This window comes from Argiope bruennichi, chromosome 6 (assembly GCF_947563725.1).
Source record: "Argiope bruennichi chromosome 6, qqArgBrue1.1, whole genome shotgun sequence".
NCBI classification, from domain to species: domain Eukaryota; kingdom Metazoa; phylum Arthropoda; class Arachnida; order Araneae; family Araneidae; genus Argiope; species Argiope bruennichi.
The window spans coordinates 74,306,313-74,324,608 of record NC_079156.1 but is presented as its reverse complement, the minus strand read 5'-3'; the positions used below and the strand labels follow the sequence as shown (position 1 = coordinate 74,324,608).

The 18,296-nt window shown below is 30.4% G+C and overlaps 1 protein-coding gene across 1 annotated transcript in view; it reads left to right on the top strand.

Moving 5' to 3' along the window:
• LOC129971502 (guanine nucleotide-binding protein G(o) subunit alpha) overlaps positions 1-18,296 on the top strand; it is a 141,721-nt gene that overhangs the window by 112,022 nt on the left and 11,403 nt on the right. The window contains exons 4-5 of the mRNA XM_056085330.1: positions 933-1,093; positions 15,614-15,742. Of these exons, the coding sequence (XP_055941305.1) occupies positions 933-1,093; positions 15,614-15,742 (290 nt within the window). The remainder of the gene's footprint in view (positions 1-932; positions 1,094-15,613; positions 15,743-18,296) is intronic.

Sequence of the window (18,296 nt, the reverse complement as noted above, 5' to 3'; positions counted from 1 at the left end):
AGTCTGTGGTGAATAGCATATAAGTCAGTTAACAAGTACGCTACAAGAGCAGATGCTTTTGTATCCTGGTTATGTTACTGGACTGCGAACCACAAGGTCCCAGGTTCTATCCTCGCTCATCTCAAAACGCTAAAACCATATATAAATTTTCATCCCTCTAGCTCAATGTATTTTCGAATTATTCTAATCGTAGATAGACCGGCAGGCGGACTGAAATAATGCTTCAAATGTGTCTTTTCGAATTCTGGGAGGCCTAAAATGTAAAGATTCGTCAAAATCTGGACTTTAAGCTTTTTGACAATTACAATAATTGATCTTTACGAGAAATGAATGTTTCCTGGCTTTATTGTATGGATATGTTACATGTTAAAGCTCTTCCAATTTATTTAAGACCACAGTTTACTTTATAACGTGGTTAATAAGTCATGAATGAACGTGGTTAATTAATCATAAATGAACATTTTAGTAAAACACAAAAGTAACTTTAGACAATAAATAAAATGTTCTTACTGCGAGATGTCCAATAACGCCTTTTCAAGCAACACGCGACTATACTTAAAAATAAAACTGGGCTCACGAATTTTTTAAGATTCTACTGCAAATATGTTAATTCTGATAACTTTTATTGCAACTGCTAAAAGCAGTTTGGGCTGCTTCTTGCAGGCATTTAGGATGGCGAACTTTTGGCGAGTTTTTGGACGGTTGGCTCGGTTTTCTCCTGCATAGTGAGAAACCAGACACTAATCTTGAAACGCTACTTTTCAATCACTTTATATCTGAATCACTATGCCCCTTTATATTTGCAGTAAAATAGAGTCAATTATGGTTAAGTAAAGCAATTCTATATTATAAATTAAAAATATCTTTATTATGTTATTTTTACTTTCTAATATTCTTGCATATAATTCCTTGATCGGTTGCTTTTTTTGCAGGCGGATGCCAAGATGGTGTTCGATGTGGTGTCACGGATGGAGGACACGGAACCATTCTCGGAAGAGCTCACCATGGCTATGAAGAGACTCTGGGCGGATACAGGCGTCCAGGAATGTTTTGGACGATCCAACGAGTACCAGCTCAACGATAGCGCCAAATAGTATGACTTACCAATCTTTTATCAAATACCATTCATTCATGCATATATTACTGTCGATATGAGGGATGTTTCAAAACTTTTAATACAGACTTTAAGGAAAAGGAGTCTGTATATTCAAGCACAATTCGAAAAATTTGCTGTATTAAAATGATAGTGAGTATGCTTATTACAACTCAATAGTTTAAAACTCCCAGCAACATTGCAATCGCACATTTTATCAGTTGCTGAAATGTTTTGAAAGAATAATGCTTCTAAAATTCAACGGGCAATTCTTTTTTTTTTCTCCTATGTATATATCATTGTACATATCTTTACTCTTTTACTACTTGAATTATACGCCCATGAGTTGGGTGGCAGTTTGTGTTTGTCTAGATGTGTCTTATCGTCTTTTGAAGTTTGTACAAAAAGATTTGAAACACCCTGCATTAAGATGGATGATTCGGAAATTTTCCGACAATACTTAAAGAGAAATATGTTATATCAAAACAAAGAAAGATATATTTTCTTTATTATTGTACCCACGTTAGTGTGCCAAGATCTGAAATCGATATTTAATTGACTATATTTATATTGCATTACTGCCAATATTTTTGAAAAACGTAGTATTTGGAGGCAGATTGTGTCAATATTTTAGCTTGGAGACAAACGATGCCATGCAAACGTAAGAGTTCCAAAGTATATACGAAGCATATCATATATTTACATACATGAGAAAACATTAAGTACGTGTACTAGAGAACATTGTTTAGCCTAAATCAATTCGGGCCATACCATTATTACATAATTTGTCATGTTAAATGAATTCCTAAAATAACCTTGTATAAGAATTCAGAATTTGTAGACATTCAATTAGAACATGAAGCAACAGCATATGGATAATTCAGGAATTACTGCAGTGATTTACATAGCAAAAGTAGGAAGGAATTGCACGGCAATGCAACAACTGATAGCATTTAGCATACTCAGCAGCATCATTCAGATATTACGTTTTTCAGTTAAATATGTAGCTAATGCAAGAGGGAATTTTACTTTAAAGTAAAACCAGAAAACATGCATTTATTACATGGAAAATTCTAATATTATTCCAGTGATATAAATATTTAAAGTAGGGAGCTTACAGCTAATGTAGAAATGATAGAGGGATTTAGGGCATAAAACAACTTACGAAGTATATCATTCATAATGAACAACGACGATCATTATTGATTGTAGGCATCCAATTGTACAACTCTGCCCTACTTTAGCTCCATCGGACAATTAGAATAATGCTACAATAGTCCAAAAACTGCTCTCTGGTATATACACACATATGACCTATGTGTCTATATTTTCTTGCGTAAAATTAACTTCTTTGCTGCATTCGTCAGCAAAGATTGTCAGAACCTTTTTGAATCACCCTGTTTAAAGTGTGGTAGAGAAGTTGCCGAATTTTATAGCACCAACAAATGTGCAAAATTATTCAGTTATAGAAATTAAATCTAAAAAGATTGCACAATTTTTTCTCATTTGCAACAAATGGTCAAGAACAATGCGCACACACATGTAATGCAACAGAATAGGCAATTTCTTGAAGATGGGATTCCTGACAAAGGCTAATAATTATTATGAACACGCGTGATCCCTGTTGACCTCTATCAATATCCACATTGATTCAATTTCATTTATGCTTTCAAAAAGCTAGAAGACTAAAAAAATGTATACAGCAATTTGGAAATTGATTAGAAATAGCCCAGGTATTTCCATCTTCAAAGGAATTTGCATTCTGCAAATAATAAATCTGCAAAAATGTACAAATTTTCTTGCAACATTCTTATTTCTGCAATATAGTAGGAAAATCTCCCAATTATGAAGCAAATCTCCCAATATTATCTCCCAATTTATATAATCAAAAAAAAATTAAAGTTAATTTCGCTATTACTATGTGGGGAATGAGTCGATTATCTTAATTTCGGAAACAGTTTCTTGTGTATACTACATTCCGAAAGAATAAAAGAAGAAAGCATTTACGAAATCGCATATTGCTATAAAAATACCCAGTGGACGTTTTCAGTGTTCTGTGGAGTTTATATTTAATAAATGTAGAAAAATTCGAAATTTTTAAAGTACCTTTAATTCTGCAATTTTCTGAATACCGTTAAAAGTCTAAATTATTGACTAAATAATTAAATATAATTTTGTTTTTGTTGTTATCGTTTGCAGAATATTTTAATTCCATTTATTTCAAAAACCAAATACTTACTCATTCAAAAAGAATAAATTTCTTCATTTTAAAAGCACTTCCTTGGGTATTCCGTCAACCAAAAGACTGAAAAAAAAACCTTCATAAATTCACATATTGCTCAATAAAATTTCAGAATTTTTTCGTATTATCTACGATGCTTAAATTTAATAAAATGCGGATCTGTTAAATCCAAAAATTGTTAACATAAAATTCTAAAACTGCATGTCACTTTGATTGCTAATAGAGATCTGAATAACCAAACGATTATTTTAAACAGTTGCACTTTTGTCATATGCAGAGTTATTTAATTCAGTTCATTTTAAGAAAAAAAAATCTTGGCTTATTCTAAAAATCTCTCTCTCAAAATAATTCCTTCGATTCCTTTCTATTATCCTAAAATAATTCATTTCTTGGATATTCTTTTATTTAAAAGTCTGTACAATGACCTTTACATATTTACATATTGCTCAGCAAAATTTTAGTATTTCTTACAATATTCTTTGAAATTTATATTTAATAAGATGGAAGCCTGGAAAAATCTGTAAATATTTATCAAAATTGAAATTACATGCCAATTCGATTGCTAGTAGAGAACTAGATTACCAAACGATTATTTATAGCCCGCTTCTTTTTTTATCATACACAGAATGGTTTAATTCCATTCTTTTTAGAAGAAAATCTTTGCTTATTTAGAAAGATTGAGTTCTTTTATTTCAAAAATCTTCCTTGGGCATTCCTTTGTATGCCTTTTACTATCAAATGTCTTCACAAATTATCATATTACTCAGAAAAATGTCAGCATTTTTTTTGTGATATACTACGAAGCTAATATTTAATAAGATGGGAACCTGGAAAAAAATCTGCAAATCTTAGTCATAAAAATCTGAAACTACATGACAATTCTACTGCTAATCGAGAACTGGATTACCAAACGATTATTTACAGCCCGCTTCTTTTTTATTATGTGCAGATTAGTTTAATTCTATTCTTTGAAAGAGAAAATCTTTGCTCATTTAGAAAGTTTGAATTCATTTATTTCAAAAGCTTTTCCTTGGGTACTTTCTATCTAAAAATCTTAACAAAAGCCTTCACAAATTCACATATTGGTCAACAAAAAGTCAGCATTTTTTAACGATATTCTACGATGCTTACATTTAATAAGATGGCAGCCAGAAAAAAAATCTGCAAATCGTTGCCCTAAAATTCTTAAAATGCATGCCGGTTCGATTGCAAACAGAGAACTGGATTGCCAAACGATTATTTTTAATCTGCTTCATTTTTTTGCTGTGCAAAATGGTTTAATTCCATTCGCTTCAAGACCAACTTCTGGTAAATTCCATCAACGAGAAGTCAGAAAAGGAAAAAAGCATTTATAAATTCGCATATCTTCCAGAAAAAGACCCAGAAGACATTTGTTTATGTGCAGTAGTGGAGCCGTGAACGAAGCAGCAGCAAATCGTGTGTCTGGGGAAGGGAAAAGTATCAACAGCATGCAGTGGCCGGATGTCGACTGTTGCAACTCGCCTTTCGATCGATCACAACAATCGTGGAAATGGGGCTCGTGATCCTATTCCACGATAGGCGACGCGCTCTCTCTTCCAATTCAGGCGCCTTCTGGTTGTTTTCTTTTTTGGCGAAGCCTGCCTCTAAAGCTAATGTTGCTTTTTGTTTGCTAAAACGGGGGATACTATGATGTTGAAATTGGGATGATAGCAATTTCATTTTGGCTCATTATTTGACTTGTTTCGAAATAGGCTATTAGATGTCCTTTGAAGTGCTTAATTAATATTTTGTGTATGAAACAAGTATTGCTTGATTGCAGTCTCGTTTTGCTCATTGGTTGAATTGGTTCGAAAGGAGTTATGAAATATCCATTGAAGTACATAATGATTACTCAATATATGAAAAGTATATCGTTCTAAAACGCTAAATATCCCTAAATTAGACTGAAATATTGCGTGCAGTCTATAAGTGAAATTTTCCATTGTTACATAAGTGAGGATTTACTTGAATAATTCTGAAATAATGAATTAAATGTTCCTCCAAACTGAATAATTATTATTAAATTTATGAAATGTGTTATGAATTTAAAATGTTAAAGGCCACTTAGATGTATTGACTTTTTATTTGAAGTTCATAACTGTGATATTCTGTTTTTGCATAATTGTATATTACGATTTAATGATTATTTTATTTTGAAATGGTTAGTAAAATATCCTCTAAAATTAATTATTATTGTTGAATATTTAAATGGAATGTAGCTCTAAATTAATCAATATTAAATGCTATTAAGATGAACTAAAATAAGGTCTGAATTTCATAACTGAGATTTTTCGTTTTTCCTTAATTAATCAGTTCGAATTATTGATTGCTTGAATTATTTTTAAATGAGGAATAAATTATTCTTTAAAATGAATTATTATTATTGAATGCATGAAAAAGATATTGTTTTAAAATGCTAAATACTGCTAAGAAATACCTAAGGTTTGGTCTTTTAAATATTATAATTTGATTATTATTTTTTTATTAGGATTTATATGGTATCTTAGAATATTGTGATAGTCTTCGATTTATTGACTATCTGAATAGTTTTGAAAAGAGAAATAAATTCCTCTTAAATGCATATTTCTTATTAGATGGATAAGAAAAATTGTCCTAAAATACAAAATACTACCAATAAGTGTCCTCTGAAGAATATAAAGGAGGTTTTGTTCTTAAAGAAATCCTACTTTGTGTATTTAAAAAATAATTATTCTGATTCTCAAACGGCAGAGAAAGGAATTTTATTTAATAATTGCATTTTTTTGAAATGAGGAATAAGATATTGTTTAATGTTCAGAGCTTCGGCTACCATTTTAAGAGATTATCCCTTTTGATACATTTGAAGGAGGATTTTGTTGATGTTGAACTTTAAGTAGCACTAGCTTAGTTTTCTGAATACTGTAACTTATATCTTCACAAAAAGCTATTAGTGTATGCGTTAAATGTAATAATATATGTGGGAAAGATAAAGAAAGATATTGTTATTATGACACCAATGATAAAGAAACTTTCTTGTCGGAAGTAAAAATTAGAAATCAAAGTTTTTTCAATATCTTTTTTGCTGTTCTTTCCCTTCTCCTAATTCGAATTCATTGGATCTATTTCTTGATCATTTGACTTTAATAGTCTCGTAATTTTTTACTTATTGAATACCATTTAAATGGGTTTTTTTCTTTTCTTTTGTTAAAAACGAATTATTTAGATAAGGGTCATTTTCTCTAGAGATAAAATAAACATATTTTAAAATACTTTTTAAACACCGTCCTCTAGTAATAAGTGTGAACGGATAGCAGATATGAAGAGCTACAATTTCTAAAAGCAAGAAAATCAATAAAATCTGGCTTTAAAATTAAAATTTTGAGTTAAAATGAAACTTTTTTAAATATTTATTCAGAAATATTCATTTTTAACAAACCACCATAATGAATAACCTGCTTTTAAAAACTAAATTTCACGATATATTAAATTTTAAAATCTGAAACTTAAAATAAAGCAAGTAATGCATCATCAAACAAACTAACGATGCCAGAAGATCATCTAAATAATGAATTATCTAGATAACTTACAGAAAGATGGTCAACTGATAGATGTAACATCTTTTAAGTCAACATTCTAGAACTAAGATGATATTCGATCTAGCTAATGAAACTAAATTTGTTTAACTTGAACCGAAAACACTAATGATTTGTATCTAATTTCAGACATAGTAAAAATATATAAGAACTATCTAAGAAAAATATTTAGAAAAATTTGTGGAAGTGAAATTGGTCATATTCCTGTTATTATAAAATACATTTTATGACCAGAAATATGTGAATCGTATAGAATGTGCTCTGTTAATATTAATTTATTAAATAAGCGAATTTCTTTAAATGCTGGATAGAATTGAAATTTTATTAATCTAAATAATTTAATTTGCCCTTTGCAAGCATTTTCCTTGTTTCAAGTAACATGATTTTATATTATAAGAAAAAATTAAAATTTAAAACATGGCTTGCCTATTTTTCAGAAGTTTTTAACCAAGATTCTTAAATGCTATAGTAATGGTTTCTGCTCACAGAATTCTATCGTCCACCACATTATTGTTATAAACTTGCTCACATTCAGTATAATCAGTGAAATATTTCCTACTTTCTAATTGGGTTATTAAAGATTTCAAAAGAATTTTGATATTTAAACAAGATTATTTTGAGAGTTTAAGTTCAAAGTCACTTTTAATTAGATAGCCTATCTTTAAAACATATTTTAAAGTAATTTATTTCAAATGTACATTCAAGATATGTATATGGCAGTTATACTATCCAGTAAAGTGACCACGTCATTATTTATTGAGCTTCAAATTATCTTACAGGATGAAATGAAGGAATCTAACACGTTTCGCAATTTCATAACATAAATCAAGAGATGGAAATAAGAAAAACTAATTTCATCAGTCTGAAGCTTTATCAAGTTTGCTCCTTACAATCATAATTTTACTGATGTAGAATTTACTAATCAATTTGAAATACAAATGGAGGCAGAAATACAATTGGAAACAAATTTTCATCTTACAAATTCAGTTTCCACAATTATAGTATACTATTGATAAATATGTTGTGTAGATGCAAATGTGGCCGCATCTCCAACAAAAAATTCCTGAAAAAAGTAGAATTTCTTCTTCTAATCTAGTCAAAATGACAATAAGAAAAAGGTTCGACATTTAGAATATTTAAGTAATGTGTTTCGGTATGCATTTTATAACAATGGGGCATCAAAAAAGGCAGGAGTTTTTATTTTCTTAATTTATTTTAGGGTTGGACAGTTTCATAGCAGTTTGAAATTTAAATAATTTCTTACTTGTACGGAAGATTGACAGCATAAATTTTTCAGAACATTTTATTAAATAAAAGAGGTATATATTTTTAACGGAAGAAATCGATTGAAATAATTTTTTAAAATCATATTCTCGTGGACGTATATATTCATTTTCCATATTCACACAGAATATCATCTGGGCCTTTGGATTTCTCTCTCGTCCTTGAACTGCTGACTGTAGAATATTCTACAGAAACTCAATTTGTCAGCACATTCCCAATATGGTTCTAATTTATTCCTTAGCAATTTTTGTACATCGCAAAAGTTTTAGAAGGTTTACGCTTAAGCTTAGATTTACGATATCTCTAGTCGTGGCATTTTTTCTCTGCCTACACTACTTATATTCTCTCACTTGCTTCAGATCTATAAAAAGACTCTCTTTGCAACGATGTTTTGTTCATTTTGTTAGTTTATTACAAAAACATATTTTTATCGGTATGAATTTGTAATGCCAGTTCGCCAATTGTTTCATGACCGCCAATTGTTGATTTTCTTCCAATTATAATCGGGATATTCTACATCTAGTTTAATAACAATTCCATTTTCCGAAGGAAATTCTTCATGTTAACTTGGTACTACGTAGGACTTGATTTTATTCGTTTTCTTTTTAATTTGTACAAGGAAATAAAAGAATTTTCATGGAAATTGTAAAATGTGCTTTATTTTCTTGAAATTTCTAGGAGAATGCTTTTCCACCAGTATTGAAGCATTAGCATTAATATGGTGCTTTCATTTTACCTTCTTATTAACTACTCACATTGTTCGAAAGGGCTCCCCGCGAGTGTAGATTATGGAACGCTCTACACCTCCTTTGGAAGTCTAAAAGTCAGAGAAGTACGCTCAAAGCACTGTAGAAGGAGGATAGAATGTCAGCAAATAAATATGCTTAGTTACAGCCTGAAGAAAATGCTTTTGCAGGAATCAGAGGATATTTCAGAAATCCGTGTCGATAGGTTTTAGAGATTAAGATTCTGGAAAGTAAGTTCAGCGACATTTTGAGAGACTATTTTTCCCGGATGATTTAACCAGAATACTCATAAGAAATTGTTTTTCTTTTCTTAAGAAAATGAAAATCTATATTTGGATCCGAGAGCAAAACTAGAATATAGATAATGTTCTTTAGAAATTCCAATTGTGAATTAAGAAAATTGTTAATGGTATTACTAAATAAGCGTTGTTTAGTATGTAAACTCGTACTTCAAATTTTTTTGAAGAAATTGCCTTAATAGGTAGGTAGAGTGAGTTTTATTAACTTACATTTCGAAATGAAATATCTTTTGAGTCATCGAAGATAGTATTTGTTTATTGAGCATAACTTGAGAAAAGTATTCAGTGAATAATGTTTTCACAGTGAAAACTTTCAAAAATGACACAATAACGCAGCTTTCAGAAAATAGAATTTCATTTCTCGTATATCATTTTGAATATAACAATAACTTTTAAATTTACTTATTAGATTTTTAATCTTTGCTTTAAAAGATTTTTATTAACCTTTTAATGTTAAAGAAAAAATATTGGGTTTCACCAACATAAATATCAATTTTAACTCTTTTCCTACTAAATTACCGAAACACCCTTCAAGCAAGGTAAGGTGATCACTTAAATCGCCCTAATATCTCTTCAAAATCCCTATATATCCCTATCCCGATGTTCACCCATCCTTCATTAAATATGTTTCATGAATACCTGAGGCGCGAAGATTGTTCGTTAAACTGATTCACTCCGAAGGAATCGTTGAACCCATTTACTAGCAGATATCTCTTTAATAGCCGTCAACTATGCAGAGTCTTCTTTTGTAGCGCAACCTCTTAAGAATACGAGCTGTCATTGCGTTTTTTGAAGTGGATAAGGAGTCTCTTTTATTTTTTAAAGAGGGTTGTTCAGTAGTTCGAAGTCTCAGTTTTCCCGAGTCTCTTATGGAACAAAAGATTAATAATAATAAAAAAAATCTTATCTTCAGAAGAATATATTCGGTTTGAAAGGTATATTTAAAAAAAGGTAAAAATGATATTAAACAATTTTAATTTGTTATCTTTTTCAACGAGCGTATTAGTGGTGACATCTAGTGTGGTTCTGAGTATTTATTTCAGCTGAACTTTTCAAAGCGATTAAAACTTGCATTGCAATTTTCTTCATAATAAAAACATAAATTTTTCTTCTACTTCTGGAATATAACTCACTGTTTTTCACATGATTTCTTTTTTTGTTTTGTATAGTACTGTTTCCCATTATGGGGCACTTTTCAGGAGTATAATAAGTATTTTATGAGTTAGTATATTAGTGAATTGGATTCTACCCTGATATGCTTTCTTAATACCGCATTTTTATTTAGAATAATTACGACACTAAAATAAATGTCATGAAATTTAAAAAGATTTCTCACAATTTTTTTTTAATAATGCGCTTTCTTTTAAACATTTTTGAAGTAAATTACGCAATTATGCTTGTATTCTCAATTTGTACAATAATTATTTTTATAATTATTAGAAATGGTGTAAATTACCTTATTTAATTGCATAAATTAATTTATAAAGTGGCACTTATAAATAACTTAGAAGTAAGTGGCACTTATAAATTTGTTTTTATAAACAATTTTAAACATTTGTAGTATTACTGGCATTGCAGCAACTTATTCTTCTGTGTTCTATTTGTGAGGTATGTGAATGTGCTCTCCTGTAAAAAGGGGGTGTGCAAACGAATGTGGCGCATGAAGTAGCTAAGTCGTACTCAAGCATAATTTCCTTCTCTTGAGTCATGCAGTAATTCTTCATTAAAGATTTCTTTGATTCTTCGATCCGTTTTGTTTCGCATCTTCACACCTGTCATCAACTCAAAAGGAGTGAATTTGGTGGATCTGCTGATAATGCTGTAAATGATTCTTTGAGCAAACATCTTGTACGAACTTGAGCCACTTGGCATGTTCATCGATTGCCAGTTTTGCAAGTACTGGAATAATTCCATGTATTCTTTCTATCTGGCCGTTTGCTCTTGGCACTCTTGTTATAATTTGTATATGTTGAATACCTTCGACCTTTCAATAGGCCTCAAAGTCTTTAGAAGTAAAGGCAGAACGGAAATAGTTTTCGAAGGATTTCCGAATACGGCTTGTTGGATCTTTTGCAGTGCCTCTGCTGCTGATGTTGTTTTGACTGGGTAGAACCAAACGAATTTGGTGAAGGCATCTACTACTGTAAATATGTGTTGATACCTCTTTCTTGTAGATGGTAAGGGACTAATAAAATAAATATGGTATGTGCTCAAAAGAGTATTATTCTTAGGAATTGGATTCTAAAGACCTTCTCCTTTACCTCGTTTACTATTACAAAGGATGCACTCAACACAATTCATTAGGACTTTTTCTATTTTCTTCTTTGCGTTGGAGATATGAAAGTCTCTTTCCAACAAATCTTCAGTCTTCTGTAGAGCAAAGTGTCCTTTGTTGTGGGTCCCTCGAATGATTTTTAGCTCTATCGCTTCTGGTACAATGATGAGTTCACGTCCATCCACTTGTACGTACAAGATATTTTCTTTTATAAGGTAATCATCTCTGAGTCCTTTCTCGACCAGAGTTTTCAGCAAATGAATATGTTCGTAAGCTTCTTGTGTAGTTACTATTTTAGCCGTAATTTCGCTTGGGGTACGGGTGATCATGCAAACTGCATTCCTGCTCAATGCATCTACATGCTTCATTTGTTGACCTGCTCTGTGAACTACTTCGTACTCAAACTCCTCCAAAATAATGCCCATCTAGCTATCTTAGGCGCTAAGTCTTTCTTTTTCCATTGTCTTTTGTAAGGCATCACAGTCGGTGACTATCTTAAATTTTGTCCCCAAAAGATAATTTCGAAGTCTCTTCAATGCTTCTATAATCGTTAGCACTTCCAGCTCATAACTTGATAGTTTTTCTTGCTGTAGCTATGTTTTTCTACTCATAAAGTGAATTGGATGTAGTTGTCCATCATTTGGGAGTTGTAATAAAACTGCTTCGAAGCCATGGCTATTAGCATCTGTATGCAATTCAAGAGGTTTCCCTTGCTGAAAAATGTGGAGTACGGGACTTTTACATAAAAGTTCTTTTAGGCGTTGAAATGCCTACTTTTCAACGCCTAAAAACTACTCATATAGTGAAATGCCTGCCAAATTCAAATTCTGCACCACTACGAAGTAAATCACTTCGTGGTTTTGCAATTTTTGAATAACTTGGAACAACTTTTCTGAAATATCCGGTGAGACTTAGAAGCTTTGCATTTGTTTAATATTCTTAAGTTCAGGGAAATTTTGAACATTAAGAGTTTTATTTGATGAGGGACGAATTGTACCTTCTTCGATAACATAACTTAAAATTCAATTTTTCTTTTTAAAAATTGGCACTTTTTAAAATTAATTTCTAATCCATATTCAGAAGCCACTTTTAAAACACGTTTAAGTTTTTCCAAACCCTCTGTTTCATCACTGGAAGGTATAATGAAATAATTCATATAAATTACAATTGTTTTATCCCTAATTAGATCCCTGAAAACATGATATACGAATCTTAAGAATGCACTAGGGCTTGTGGACAAACCAAATGGAGTCCTTAAAAATTCGAATAAACTTGCATGGCAAATGAATGACAAATATTTGGTACATTTTCTCTCAATCTCCTAAATGATCGAGAACCTCCTCCATTTGAGCCACAGGAAAAGAATCTTTGAACTCCTTTTTTGTTCAATTGTCTGAAATCCACACATAACCTATGTGTACCATCTCGCTTTTTGCATTATAAAATTAGGGATTCATATTCAGAACAAGAATATTTGATTATATCCATTTGTAATCATTCATCTTTTTTTGCTCTGCAAACGACAATCTTCGAAACCGTTGCCTTACAAGGATATCGTCTTTTAATACAACATTTAAGCGTAAATCAGTGCCTCGTGGTTGTTTAGTTGGTTCATAATTTTATACCAATTGCAGAACCTGATCGCGTAAACAGTCATCAACAATATGGATAACATCGAGTGATTCGCTCTCAATTACCACCGCAAAAAATGGAAGTTTACTCTCAATCCCTGTAGAAATAGAATTTATCCGTTTATTTTGAACACGCCAATTCATTTTGATGAATAATACTCGGACATTTTGGCGGGAATATTCTCTCCATTACCAATTGATCACTTATAACTGCCTCAATCTCAACAGGTTTATATTCTTCATTAAAAGCAAATGAGAAAGTCGCAGTTTGAGCAAAAACTTCATTTCCAAAACAAGTTTTAACTCTATATTTCCCGATGTTTTTTTTTTTTTTTTTTTTTTGGTAGGAAAAAATGACTTGGTTTACATTTACAAGCTCACTTCCTGAGTCTTTTAGAAATTTTATTTTTTTCCCCATCCACAAGAATATATTCTAATTTATTACAGAACATATTTTTTGACTTAATTCCAATTCCCGATATAATAAACTGATTTCCTCCCTCACTTTCAATTTTAGATTTTTCGAATTGTTTTGGACAGTTAAGAGCGAAATGAAAGCTTTCCACAGAATGCATAATAAATCCTTTCCGGTTTAACATTTTGATTTTTGTTTCGACGGAATGACTCACTTTTCATCACTTGTTTTTGAAACCCAGATGCTTTCGTTTCATTAATGTGTAATTTAGAATTAATTACTTCTGATATTGATTTACCACGAGATGAAAAAAATAAATCACATTCGCGACCTAACTGAGTTGGTGGAAACCATGTTTTTCATTCGCCGATACCTATGTGTTCTTTTGTTCTGAAATCCAATGTTTCATACAATTTATCCGCAACAATTAGATCATATAATTTTTAGAATTTTTTTTTTTATTTCTCTTACATGACAATAACATTCAACACTAAAAAGTGCGTTTGTTAGCTCATCAGACAATATATATATATATATATATATATATATATATATATATATATATATATATATATATATATATATATATATATATATTCAATTTTTCTAGCTCAATCTCTTTCTCGAGGCGGGCCAATTTCATTTTTTTCAATCCGATCCTCAACGATCGATTTGACGACGTCACGGACAAATTCTTGATCCGTTTTGAACACATCAGAATTCTCAATTAATTTCTTAAGTTCCAAAATTTTAGCATTTTCTGGCACAGTTTCACCGAGTTCTCCGGCAGTTATTTTTAAATAACACTTCTTTAAACCGGTTCCGAGCCCCATGGTTGTGGGTGTGACGGATTTTAATGAAACAAACCACTTGAATTAATCGTTTTATTTCTTGATTAACAAAAGATGATTATGATGATGCTTACAAGTGAGAATTCAATGATGAAGAAGGAATTTATATTACATGAAGATGGACAGTTGATGTTGTTCAAAAGATCTTTCCCACATACGTGTGGTACATTGGGCATTTGCAGATTAATTCTTCAACGCAAGAATTCCATTTTCGGCCTTTATCAAAGGATCATGTCTTTCCGATTTTCAGTCACACCCTTCTCGGCTGATGTCCGCCTCTCCTCTGGTGAACTTTGAACTCTGCCCTCTGACTGCTGGCTAACACCGGAAGAATGGAGAGCGCCCTCTCAGGGATAATTGCTTGAATGTTACATTATAAATTTCAAATACGAACAATATGGGCAATGAAATGAGTCAAAAGTTTTGTAGCTGATGAAATGCTTTTTTTAATTTATAGGCGCTTATATTAAAATTGAATTGTAAATAAATGAGGAAAAATGTATATTTATGCGTATTTTCTTCCATAATTTACATTCTCTTTAAAAAATTTCTTCGATTTTTGGGCCATTTCATAAATTATTTACCCCTATAAATAGAGTACAATGAAAAATGCTACAGCAGCCTTAAAATTTGACGTAGAATATTAACAGATTTGATCGCATTTCATTAAAATTTATTACAAATTCCCCTGTTTCTCAAAAAATAATATATTTATAAAAATAAATTTAATATTTTCATATTTGTAATTGGCAAATCTAATAAAAAATTAGCAAAAATATCAGTTTTTAAAAAAAAATTTGTTTCCTAAATAATCGGTTACTTTAACTGAAAATTTTAGCGAGCATTCTACGGTGAAACAGCTGGTCACCAATGGCGACTAGTAATTAAAATAATCTGTATTTTTTACAAACTTATTTAGGAACTAATCCAATAACAATTTTTTAACTCGAATTGATTGCTCTCGTCCATCAGTCATGCGTTTTCATAATCTGCCTAGTCGGAAATAATGTGTATTAAGAAATTATACTTTTATTTTACTGTATAAAAAATAATGTTATCGGTATTACTGCTGGAGTAATTTTTTTTCATACGTAAATAAGAGAATTATTTTGTGTATTTTATATAGTGTTACTGTGACTTATGTCACTTGAGTAGCTCATTCTTACTTTGCTTGTATTTTTCAGTTTCCTGGACGATTTGGATCGTTTGTGCAAGAAGGACTACATGCCAACAGAACAAGATATTCTGAGAACGCGAGTGAAAACCACCGGCATAGTAGAAGTTCATTTCTCATTCAAGAATTTAAATTTCAAGTAATCATCTAACAAATTTATGAATGCCTTATTTTATCGGGCACTTCAGTTTCTGTAAATTTTAAAGAAGAATTTTCTTTATATTTTGTTAAATTTTTTTGAAAAAGAGAAGCTTTTATAGGAGATGTTTGCGTTTTACTATTGGAAACATCTCCATCACATACAATTTTAAATGCAATTAATAATCTTAAAAATATACAGCAAAAAGCAGAATGTTTTGTCTTTTAAAATTACTTATTTGAAATGAAGTAGGCAATCATATAACTGATTGAAAGTAGTTAGTATGTGAGTAATTTTATTAGCAATAATGCAGATTTGTCCATAATTTCGTAGTATTTGTCCCACTCTAGCTCATTAATGCAACTCCTTTCATAGCAATATATATATATATATATGAATATATAGCAATATATATATGAATAGCAATATATATATATATATATGAATATATAGCAATATATATATGAATAGCAATATATATATATATATATGAATATATAGCAATATATATATAAATAGCAATATATATATATGAATAGCAATATATATATATATGAATAGCAATATATATATATGAATATATAGCAATATATATATATGAATTGTTCCAAAAATATATTATTTCTAAATAATACTAGTTCTTTCATGGCAATTATATCTTTCAATGAATTGTTTCAAAAATATATCAATTCTAATTAATTCTATTTCTTCTATGGTAATGGATATCGTTCAATTTATTGTTTCAAAACTATATTAGTTCTAAATTAATTAATTATAGTGAATGCTATTTTTTCCATGGTAATGGATATTGTTCACTGAATTGTTTCCAAAACTGTATGAGATCTAAATTAATTTTTTCTAATGAATGTTATTTCTTTCATGGTGATGTTTATCGTTCAATGAGTTATTTAAAAAACATATCAGTTCTAAATTAATCAGTTCTAATTAATGCTAGTTCCTTCATGGCAAAGTATATCGTTCAACGAATTGTTTCAAAAATATATTAGTTCTAAAATAATTAGCTCTAATTAATGCTATTTCTTCCATAAAAATATATACTGTTCAATGAATCGTTTCAAAAATACATCAGTTCTAAATTAATTAGTTCTAATTAAAGTTATTTCTTCCATAGCAATGTATACCGTTCAATGAATCGTTTCAAAAATATTTTAATTCTAAATTAATTAGTCCTTATTAATGCTATTTATTCACCTCAGTTTATATCGTTCAATGAATTGCTTCAAAAATGTGTTAAGTAAAAAGTATATTAATATATCTGTGAATAAATTGTTTGTGTTTCTTATAAGTAGTATTACTTTTTAAACGTTGCCTACTTATGTGAAAATAACTCTTTACAAGCAGTATCGGTTCGTCAACTTAGAAATTAGCAATGCTACCAAACGTTATTCATCAAGAAACTGCAAATTTAAAAGCATTTTATCCATAAAATGTCTAAAGTTTTCAATTTCAAATCTATATATGAAGTTTGCTGCATTTCAAATATATTAAATACCAATATATAATGGGAATTCCTTGTGAATTATTTGGGTATTTGAATGAAATTAAGCAAATAAAGGTATCCATACATATTTCCATCTTCACCCAGTCAGCTCGAAAATGATTGTCCAAAAACTGAATATCCAATAACATATACAATAAATGTTGTGCAAGTTTCATCGTTTTTTGTAGGCAATGATTAAAAACAATTGATGATCTCTTATAAAAAAGTTTCCACCCAGTAAACAATTTTAAAAAAATGACCTACTTGCCTTTTTTCCGCAAAGTAAATTCTAACAAAAATCTTCAATAAAACAGAAAATCGAGACAAAAAAAAAAAAAGCAAATCGAGGAAACAAAGGCAAACTTTGGATGGAAGTGAAAAAAAAGTTATCCGCACTCCAAACCGGGTCTACCCTGATTGCAATCCCAGCATTTCTAAATTGAAAGGGAGAAAAGGATTGCTTTTCCTCTTCAAGTCAACCAATCAGTTGCGAGCGCAGAGACATTTTATAGTTGTACGAAGAATCGCTTCAACATGTGTTTCTCTTGTTTGTTGGTTCATTGCTTGTCACATCTTTACTTTTTTGTTGTTATTCCATATTTTCCTTGATTATCGGTTTTTCAGAATGGTAAAACAATAGAAGTCATCAAATGGGAAAAAAATGACAAAATTGGGTAAAGAAAGATTAAAAAAAATAATAAAAGCATGGACTACTGCAACTCTGCAGCACTAATGGTCTACAAGTGTTCCGGATATGAAAATTTTCAAGAGAATGTTCCCATAAACATGTTTCAAGATGGATGCACTCGTTTCACGGTGAAAGTCTGAAACCAGCAGTCTTTTTGTTAAAAAAAACTCTTAAAAATCTGATGCAGAAATTTCAAAATATTAGTTACGAACTACGGCTATAAATGACTCTGAATGAGCTATTCATTAAATTTCAACAAGCAGGAAACTCGTCAGATGTGTTAGTCGGAAACAGAGATCCTACATTCTTGTTCATCCAACAAGCATACTTGTTGCAGTTATGGCGCGTCATCCGAATAAATACGT